A 10,866-nucleotide genomic window follows, 5' to 3' on the forward strand; every position below is an offset into this window, starting at 1 on the left:
ATCATGTAATGAATTTACATTGAATGCGTAATGATTTATGTTGAATGTGTAATCACATAATAGGTATTCAAAAATCACATAGTTATGTACGGGTATTCAAAATCACGTAATGGATACTGGGTATTCAAAATCATGTAATGAGTACTCAAAGTCCTGTAAATTACTTTTAAGAACACTATAGCAATAGGCTGCTCGAATTGAAGAGACTGAAATGCTCGTTAATACAGTGTAATTTTTCTAAAAAAAATATTAACGTATGAAAAAGTTATAGTCGTTTGAAAATCAAGAAGGAAACTAGTTAAAAGGAGAAAAGACTATCATACCCTTCCTTCCTTAAATTGAGAAAAACAAATGTGTAGTCATGATTCTCTCCTACATTTCGTACTAAATTCCTCTCTTGTACAAGATCTCTTATCTATACAACAAATATACATAATTCAAAAGATCAAATAAGTTTATACATAATCTATTATCTATGCAACAAATCTATTATCTATTATCTAAATTCCTCTCTTGTACATAATCTATTATCTATGCAACAAATATACATAATTCAAAAGCTCAAATAAGTTTATAAGAAAATGAAAAACCGTTTTTTTTAATAAAATATCGTATCTCCAGCAACAAAATTTTATAATTATTATGAATTTACTCGTATATTTAATTACATAGAACATTTGAAACATGGTAGTTTAACTTTGCTTACAAATCAACAACTTGCTTCCATAATAACAAACTAGTGTTAATTAACTTTGCTTTCTTAACTTGGTGAGAGTTTTTATCATTCCTTTGGCAATCTTCCAAAACCAAAACAAATTCATCATTGCTAACGCCGGTGGGACCGTCAACAAGGTGTAATATCCCATTGGATAAAAAACATACTTCACCTGAAAAAACGTGCCAAAATTAGCGGGTTGGATAACAGGTCATATCAAATTTAGAAGGTTGTATACATCAAAAATACTTTTTGGACCGACTTGACCCCACATGATCCGTTCTAGATGATACACCCCCCAAATCAACGCTTTCTTAATTCTCAAATAAATGGGTTGTAACCCGTCAGCTTGAAAATTTTACCTGGTCGAAATGTGTGAACATGTGGTAGAAAAAGTAGACGAACAAGATGACCCTTGCCACCTGCATGAACTCAAAACCGTCAACATTTATCACCAAAAAGACAAACGTACCCCTTCGTTTATGTTTTCATGAATTGGTCATAACGAGATTTAGGGTGCGATGACATTACCAACCACCCTATAAACATTGCAATGCCATTTAACAAGTAAAGCGTGGAGTTCTTCATCCCGGCTACATCTAGATACCTGCATACGCATGTAAAATGGTCGAGTTTTGGAATTGTAAAATACGAATAATTGAATTATTAACGTCGATTATTAGTTTATTACCATCTTAAATTCACAAAGGGCGTTGTGATCTCCGTGAAAAGAACCATAAGGATGTAAAACTGAACTTGGCCACTTATAAGGGACTGAATAATGGCAAATAAAGAAAGTCCATGGTGCAATAACTGAAAAGACATGACAGATTAACATTAGCAAGAAAATCCATGACTAAATGACTAAATTACCCCTGATATGTATATGTTTAATTTGTTTTATCCAAGTCAAAGGATACTTACATATTCAACGCCGCCTAAAGTTGGATAAGTCCATATAATCATCGCCAAGTCTGAAAAGAAATAACCGATTGACATCTGCAACCGTAAAAGAACAAGAATGTGGATCATAGTTTAATTTCACATATATGTGACCCACAACCATATCTAGAGTAAATTACAAAAATCGTCCTTTATGTATGTCACTTATTGCAAACTGTGTCCTTTGTCTTTAATAATTACAGAAAACGTACTCGATGTTTGCAAACCCTTGCAAGTTATGTCCTTTAGCCCTAAATCAGTTAATTTTTGTGGTTAAATCTGACTAAAGGGACCCCACATGAGGGTATTGTTGTGGTTAAATCTGACCAAATGGACCCCACATGAGAGTAAAATGACCAAAATACCCTCATGTGGGGTCCATTTGATCAGATTTAACCACAAAAAATTAACTGAGTTAGGGCTAAAGGACATAACTTGTAAGGGTTTTCAAACATCGAGTACGTTTTCTGTAATTATTGAAGACAAAGGACACAGTTTGCAATAAGTGACATACATAAAGGACGATTTTTGTAATTTACTCCCATATCTATAACGTCACAGAACAATATGAATATAACCCAAAAATCCACAATATACAAACATTAGCTGGTAATGCTTCTAAATAAACGCTTTTTGGGCAAATTTAATATTTTTAATAAATATATAAAGCATTACATATAGTTAATAACAATAACAATAACAATAACAATAACAATAATAAAGTACAAATAAATAAATCATTACCACAATAACCTAAATTTTTGAATAGTTTAGGAGCAACTTTCGACATGTTTGACTTATACGTCCTATTTGACATGTTCTCTTTTTAGCAGCTTTTTTTAACATATTCGCGATTAAATCTGACCTGAACCGGCCTATATAAAAGTAAATAAATATGTATGGTGTGCAAATAGTAAAAAAGACATACCCCAAGTAGAGTGTCGGATGCTGCAGATGATCGGTTGACAATCAATTCCTCTTTAGCTTGCTCATCAAAAAGATTTGTAAAGACCAAAAGATACACGGAACCAATGGCTGCAAAAAGCGCATGGAATGTGGAAAAGCCCCTAAAAGCACAAATCAATATCAAGTTAGACTATAGTACTATGCCGTATATTGAAGCTCTAGAGTAAAGGTATACGAAGAAAAGATAATAGGCGTCAAGGTAAACGGAATATAACCTGTTTTTCCATTCAAGTTTCTGCTTGTTATCAAGTTTGTTAAAACCTTTGAAGACCAAGGGGCTAATTATGCCTGTAAGTTCATAGGCCTTCAAGACAAGATCATAACCATCTTAGAATAAAAGGAAAATAAAGCTTACTAACATATGATGTCAAAAGATAAACGTTATGGTAATTGCAATAAGACTTGAAGTTGCAATATTCGTTTTAAGGGCGGCGCGTGCTTTAAAAGTGATAAGTTTGATTATCAGGACTTAGAGTTTTTAAAGTTTGGTAGCTTACTTGTGTTCATGGTTATCTTATTACTTAAGGGTTTGGTTTTAAAAAGCGCGATCGGCTCCAAGCTGTGGCGGATCTTGCCCGTTGAACGTGCCAGGGCCAAAAGACACGGGCAGTAAAAAAAGCTCGGGCAAGCCCGGGCCAAACATAGTATATATAAAAAATTTCAATCGAAATGCGGAAAATTAGCACTACGGCCGAAAAACTTGCCCGGGCCGTGGCCCTGCCAGAGCCCTATTAAGATCCGCCCATGGCTCCAAGGCGTTTAGGTCTCAAAAGCCAAGGCACGAGACAAGAGCTTCATGTACATGAGGCGTTGCTCTATGTACAACCAAATAAGCTTTATGTACAACCAGAGTTGCATCTCTCTTACGTATCATACTTTTTATTAAGTAAATTATTCATAATCTCTTTATCCTGCCGGTCATTTTTACATGTCAGCCTCCTCAGGACCATAAATTGACCCACATGTACACGCCCTCAAGGTCCTGGAACGCCCCGCGCCTCATACACGCTTTTTAAATCCAAAACTTAAGTGTCAAGTAACCGATTATGAATAAAAAACTTGATATAACTTAACTAAAACAAATTCAAATTTTAAAAGGGTAAACTAAACTTGCTTCTACACCCATATATAAGTAAATAAATATGTATCATCACACATCCAAACACCCCTTAAGGCTTAAGGGAAAGCACATCCCAATAAGTTTTGTATATGAATATGGTACTCCACTCTTATCTGAGTTCATAAATTCAAGCTCAAGAACTAACAAATTAAAAAAAAAAAAAAAAAAAAAAAAAAAAAAAAAAAAAAAAAAAAAAAAAAACCATCTAATATAAGGAGACAATACTTACAATTTTACACACGATAACTCCCCCAAAAACAGAAATCAACCACCGGATTTGATTACTTGAAGTTGCATGATCAGCAATGATGCTAAGACCCGGATACCCATGATTCAAAACCCTTTCATCCATGGGGTTTTCCTCTTCAAAAACTGTAACAAAACCCAACTGCTGCATAAACTACATACTACTCAAATCACACACTATGAGCAAAATTAACAAAAACCCAACTCAAGATCCAAATAACTACATAAACCCATGATAAAAGTTGCAAAATTAATGAAGAAAAACGAACAAACTTACTAGGGTTTTATGGATGATTCTGGATAATGAATTTTTCAAGATAATGATTTGGGTATAATCAAAACCCTAGTGTAATCAAACAAAGGGGAGTGAAGGAAAATATTGTTGCGATAATAGAAGAAAATAATTTTGAATTGAGGAAGTATGGAGGGCAATATTGTTCTTAGCTGGATTTTAACCAAAATAACGCACAAGTCTGCTGACTTTTGGACAGAAGGAAAAGGGTATATGCAATCAAGATTAGTTTTTGTTTTTTCTACATGTCTTTCTTATGTTTAAAACTAATAATATAATGATAATAATATTAAATTTATATTTATATTTATATTTATTGAAAAGATGATGGGTATATGTTCCTCAAGGGTGTAGTTTTGTTGGGGTGGGAGGGGGCGGCCGACCTTCTGAACTTTTCACTCAATAGCGGAGAGTATTTAGTTTTCGTATAGAAATTTTTGGTATATACATCTTCGACCCCCGGTCGGAAATCTCAAGTTTCACCACTTTCCCTAAGATTATTATTAGTCTTAATCGTCTAAACTTATTGAAAAGATGATGGGTATACGTTCCCAAGATTATTACTGGTCTTAATCATCTTAACTTAGAAGAGGGAACTACGGGAGTAGGCGTGTTCTCGGGTATGATGGTCAGGTACTCCCTATCTGATCGGGAACATTGTCATCGACCATTATAGTATCAATGTGTTATAAAGTTATAAGTTATAATCATTGTTTTCAAAAATCGTATCGATGTTGTGCTAGACTAAGAACTATATTTTATATGTCATAGCTTGATTTTTTATATTGAACGCTAATTTTGGATCACTAACATATTCACATCAAATGATAACGTAGTTGTGAATTTTGTTTAATTTTTTATATATATTTTAGCTTGTAAATTATTTATGATGTCATCCAATATTTTTAAACCGATCCCAACCATAAGACATATAATTCAATGATCGATTCAGTTATAAATTTGAAAATATTGCTTATAATTAATTGCTTTTGTTTTTTTATTTCTCAACATTTTATAATTCAATTATATGATTTAATATTATATGGTGAGGGTTTATAACTTTATATGGAATCTCTTTTCAAATTGAATATATCAAAGAATGGTGTATGATTAATGAAGCTTTTAGAATTATTTGAATCTTAAGGTTAAAAATAGTTATAACTTTTAAGAAAAGTGTGTGGGCCAGTCAAGCTTTTATAAGTTTTTAATGCCGTTTCTTAAATCAATTGTTAATTTTGTTGTACCTATTGCAACGAATGAATTTGGAATTAGTTCATGCCTTTTTTAATTAATTGTTAATTACTTTGTCATTGGGCATGTGGTTAAGAATGAGATTGTTGAGGCAATCGGAGATGATAAGATTAATGTTTGATTTCAGTCTTTTTGAATATTGCAGGTGACGATAGTTGATTTCATAGAGATTGAAGGTGGTTTAATGTGTATTGAACAATAACAAATATATATTAGATTACACCAATTTATATATTTAAACAATAGCAATTGTATAGTAGAATACCCCGTCCTAATAAGTTGTCTAGTGGTTAGTCACTTGTTTTCTCTCTTTGAGGTTCTAAATTCAACTCTCATTAGCATCACTTTGAAGGACATTGGTGGTGACAATGAAGTTTAGAACTAGGCCTCTCTGGATGTCGTCAATTCGATACTGAACTGAATCAGGTTTTACCACTGTAAGCTTTCGGACGAATGGGTTTTCCTGTTCACCTATTATTGTACTTTAAAATTAAAATTAAAATTGTATAAAGTAAAAAAAACAGGGAATTTCCCTCCATATACTTCGAGACACGCCCGAAGAGAATATTCTGGACCAATAAACCGTCTTGCATCTAAGACTATGAGGTATGGGCGGGGTGGATACAAACGCTCAAGTCACCACCCTGGGTGGGCTTGGGTTTCGGCGTGGCCCCTTGGACGGGGGTTTCAGCCCGGGCATTGGGCGGGCTACCCACATTACATGGCGGAACCTCATTGGCCAAGAGCACTAGCCCTTTGAAATTGGCTTTCTTTCCGCGCCACCCCAGCCACGCCCCACCATACCCCTTTGAAATTGACTTTTGCTCTTAGGTGCCCCATACTCACATGTCACACCATGCCCCCAACCCACACCCCATCACTGTCTAAATATAAAAAAAACTATATCATCATAGTTCAATGAACATTCAATCAAAACATCTTTGATTCTTATACGACTTTGTATAAAAAAATTATGCAACTCATGTAACTAGAAAATTTATTAAATAATGTCATATTCTACTTTCCTAATATTATTAGAGTAAATTCTTTTTAAGTTGGTGTGTTTTAGTGACTTTAAACATCTGAATCTAAATCAATAATTTTAACAAGGTGAGTAACTATTTTGTAACCAGAGTCCAGTTTACTAACGTCGTTAACAAAGTTTGTTAACTATAAAGGTACTTCAATCATTTTCGTATAAGGTACAAGTGTTTGATACATAAGTTATAGTTTTATTTATTCATAGACAAAATTGCAGAAAACAACCTTTATGTTTGCCTCAAACTGCACTTTATACATTTCACTATGAAATCAGCAAAAACCAATCTTTATATTCATGTTTTATTACACCCTATAACCTTTAGCACTAACCATGTCAAAAAATTCAGTTAAATAGACTCACATGCCTTACACATGAGGGCATTTAAGTCTTTTACTTTTAAATTAAAACAATATTCTTTTTATTAATAAAAACTCACCTCCACCCCATCCTCACCCTACCTTCTTCCTCCCTACGGGGGTGTTTGGGATTCCTTCTCAAAAACAACTTATTAACTTATATAGGACTAAAAGGACTTTTGAGGAGGAGAAGGAGATCCAAACATTATGTAGAAGTCAGGAGAAGGATAAAAGCTTAGCCAAACACTATGGAAATAAGTCCTTTTTCTAGCTTTTTTTGTCTTAAAAAGGAGAAAAGGAGAAGTCACAATTTGTGACTTAGGTTCTGTTTGTTTTTTGGCCAGAAGTACTTCTGGCCACTTATGTCTGCGCCGCGCAGACGCGGGCAGACGTTAGGATGCTGCAGATTGTTTGTTTTCTCGCAGATCTTTCATTAAGAAAGGTCTGCGAGACCTCTTCACCACACAGACATGTTCCATCCACTTCCATCCTCTTCCAACCTCTTCTCCTCTTCTCCAGCTTCTCCCTCTGCCACCACCATCTCCACCTCCGACCCCCTCTGCCACCACCATCTCCACTCCGACACCATCTCCACCTCCGACACCATCTGCTCCACCTCCACTCCACCACCACCTCCGCCGCTTCAGCCCCAAATCGACATCACAAACAAAACCCCCAAATCTGCTCCACCTTCACCTCCACTCCGCCACCACCTCTGCTCCACCTCCGATATCTGCTCCACCTCCACTCCGCCACCACCTCCGACATCATCATCAACATCTCAAACAAAACCCCCAAATCGAAAACCCTCATCATCATCAACATCGATCGCAAACAAAACCCTAAATCGAAAACCCTCATCATCATCATCATCGACATCTGGAACGAAGAGAGAGGGAGAGAGATCGTAGAGAGAGAGGGGGCGGCGGTGGTGGTGGGTTTTGATGGCGGTGGTGGAACGAAGAGAGAGAGACCGTAGAGAGAGAGAGAGGGGGCGGCAGGAGAGAGAGAGGGAAATAAGAGAGAGAGATCGACGGTGGTGGTGGGTTTTGATGGCGGTGGTGGTGGTCGACGTGGTGGTGGCGGATGGTTGTGGTGGTGGTGGTAGATGGCAGAGAGAAAAGAGAGAGAAGAGACAGGAGAAGGTCTGTGGTTTTCAATGGTGTGAAGAGGTTTTTATGTAAAAAAAACAAACCCTCTTTTCCTTGCAGACTGCAGACATTTGGTCCACCTCTTCTCTGCAGATGTGGACTGCAGATCTTTTCCTGCAGAAAAAACAAACACCACCTTATTGATTGTGAAAAGTTCTTCTGAGAAGGAGAAGGAGAAAAGCTAGGCCAAACACCCCTGTAACAGTGAGGAACATGTTAAGCAGTCATCTACTCACGCATGCTCGACCGTTGGCATTGCTGCAATCCTGACCATTGCATCTGCAAGCTTATTAAGAACCGAAAATAGGGTATATGCCTCATCTTTGCGTTGTTCCCTGTCTAACTGAGAGTTGGCGTTCTGAATTTAAAGTTGGGAGCTAAGCAATCTGCCATTCCTTTCCATGGGTTCAATCAAATCAATTGCTTCTCTAAAGACATTTCTTCTTCTTCTTCTGAATTTTATGTTAAAGGGAAAGAAAGAAGGTAGGGTGAGGATCAATGTGGGGGTGTAGGTGGTGGGTTTTTATTAATAAAAAAGTATTGATTTAATTTACAAGTAAAAGACTTATTAAATGCCCTCACATGCAAGGCATGTGAGTATTCAACTGATTTTTGTGATTAGTGCTAAAGGTTATAGTGTGTAATAAAATATGAACATAAAGGTTGGTTTTTGCCGATTTCATAATGAAAGGTATAAAGCGTAGTTTGAGGCAAACAAAAAGGTTGTTTTCTGCAATTTTGCCTTATTTATATTATACATATATATATACACATACAAATATCTAAAAACACACACACTCTCTCTCTCTCATCCAAACCACTACCACCATCGCACCATCACCACGACACCCCACCACCCATAGGCGAATCTAGAAAAAATATCAAGGGACAATGTTTCGAGAATTACTTTTCTATAAAGGCAGCGAAATCGAAAAAACGTCATTTTTTCCAAAATCTACATTACCGCCGGAGCGTCAAAGGGTAGCAGGGGTTACCCCTTGTCTCAAGCTGTATACGTCCCTGCCACCACCGCACCTCCACCCTTGCTGCACAAACCGAGCCACCGCACCTCCACCACCGTGCACACCTCACTTGTCTTCCCTATCCACCACCATTGCATAACCACTGCCTGCAGACCACACCATGAGGTGAGATGACGCTAACGTGGAGGGTGGTGTTGATTATTTAGGTTATGACCGCACCACATAGCCTTATGCGACTTTCTACAACAAATTATGCAACTCATGTAACTAGAAAGTTCACTTAGTAATGTCATACTTTACTTTCCGTAATATTTATTATAATTTTGTTTGAGTGGCTAATGTTACTTTTTTTTTATCAATAACTAGCGATATTCTCCCACGTTTTGCGGTGAGAATTTGGTTGGTATCAGTTTGGCTCATTACGATAACGATACTCGCTATTGTAATTGAAACAGAAAACTTTACATCGATCAGAAACAATTAAAAATGAACATCGATATAGATACTGAGTTGACATCAGTTCGATTCGATTCGTTTGCATTCTATAAATTGACACCTAACGCTTTCGATACCCATATTTATTTTATTGTGTTCTGTTTCAATAAACTGACACTATATCACGGTATCTGTATTCATTTTTATGCTTTACGGTTTCATTTTTTTATTCATTTTATCCACTCTGTCTGCGACGATAAATGAATATCGGTACAACTACCGTGACTCTCAACCGATTGATAGCGTTTGAACAACATCGGTGTTGGTACCGGTGTTCGTTTTTATCATTTTTGATCGATCTAAAACATATGTTAATTTCTATACCGAGTGCGTATATCGTACTGGTACTGTAATAAACTGAATCGATATCTATCCAATAAAAATCAATTAACTAATAAAACAATCAAAATTATAAAACAATATTTTAAAATTTTTTTATTACTATTCATTTTTCTCCTCTAACAGGCATTTGCCTTTATTAAGTGAACTAATATTTGTTGTGATTCACTTTTCATTTGTATAGATTTATCATTTTATATGTACTGACGTGGTTAGTATATATATTCTCATATAGAAACACTATAAATGGAGTTTTCTTTTCAAGTTTTTATGCAATGTCAACCAAAACCCAATGAAAAAAATCATCATTGACCCGGGCTTATAACTCAGCAGTCATGGGAAGTGATGGAAGACCGTTGGCTGAAAGGTCACCGGTTCGATTCCTGATCCTGACCGGGTTTTACCGGTCCTGCACTGTCGTACCTTCGGGCGGGTGTAGGGTGGGGTTTTCCCCAGAACTGGTGGCTTGGTGGGCCAGGGGCTTCGTTCGTGCGGAATAGTGGCCGCCGCGGGTAACCTTTCAGCCATTGGGTGCCACGTACGAAGTACCCGGCGTTTATTATGTTGGAAGTTCAAAAGAAAACATCATTAACGTTAAATATGTATTTATGAGTATTTAAAGGGCATTATATATTTATTGTGGTTCATAACATACTATTAGTTGTGCTTATGGGGTTGTTGGCTCATCGGCAAAGGCAAAAGCTTTAGGAACATCTAGGTTTGGAGGTCTTGGGTCAAGTCCCACAAAAAATAGTCATGCTCATGGTAAACCTAAACTAACCTGACCTCCAAGATTCGACATGTACTGAATCGCGGCTTGTTCTGAAACCACCCCGAAAACCCTCGATCATCTACCTTAGAGGCAAATCATTTGTCATTGCATGCATGACACATATAGGAATTAGGAAGATATAACAGATTGCACATAATTAAAAATATAGCATGAAACATAAACATAAACATAAACA

At 36.4% G+C, this 10,866-nt stretch overlaps 1 protein-coding gene across 4 annotated transcripts; it reads right to left on the reverse strand.

Moving 5' to 3' along the window:
- Positions 1–582: 582 nt before the first annotated feature.
- LOC110870037 (TLC domain-containing protein 4) lies at positions 583–4,528 on the reverse strand. Of its 4 annotated transcripts, none has more exons than XM_022119246.2 (9): positions 4,267–4,528; positions 3,973–4,115; positions 2,839–2,927; positions 2,586–2,724; positions 1,640–1,714; positions 1,407–1,528; positions 1,247–1,322; positions 1,078–1,137; positions 583–887 (listed from the first exon to the last, which is right to left on the reverse strand). In XM_022119246.2, the coding sequence occupies exons 2-9, from the start codon at positions 4,093–4,095 to the stop codon at positions 747–749; spliced, it is 825 nt and encodes a 274-aa protein (XP_021974938.1). In that variant the 5' UTR covers positions 4,096–4,115; positions 4,267–4,528; the 3' UTR covers positions 583–746. The 4 variants fall into 4 exon arrangements, with proteins under 4 accessions (XP_021974938.1, XP_021974935.1, XP_021974929.1 ...); XM_022119243.2 differs by having other exon boundaries at positions 3,973–4,143; positions 4,267–4,488; XM_022119237.2 differs by having other exon boundaries at positions 3,973–4,150; positions 4,267–4,488.
- Positions 4,529–10,866: the final 6,338 nt, after the last annotated feature.

Source organism: Helianthus annuus, chromosome 1, assembly GCF_002127325.2.
Source record: "Helianthus annuus cultivar XRQ/B chromosome 1, HanXRQr2.0-SUNRISE, whole genome shotgun sequence".
In the NCBI taxonomy this organism is placed as follows: domain Eukaryota; kingdom Viridiplantae; phylum Streptophyta; class Magnoliopsida; order Asterales; family Asteraceae; genus Helianthus; species Helianthus annuus.

Coding starts and splice junctions, on each gene's coding strand:
- LOC110870037 (XM_022119243.2), bottom strand. CDS start 4,140: ATGCAGCAGTTGGGTTTTGTTACAGTTTTTGAAGAGGAAAACCCCATG. Junction 1,529..1,639: donor CTTTAGGCGGCGTTGAATAT/GTAAGTATCCTT, acceptor ATGTCTTTTCAG/TTATTGCACCATGGACTTTC. Junction 1,138..1,246: donor CAATGTTTATAGGGTGGTTG/GTAATGTCATCG, acceptor GAGTTCATGCAG/GTGGCAAGGGTCATCTTGTT.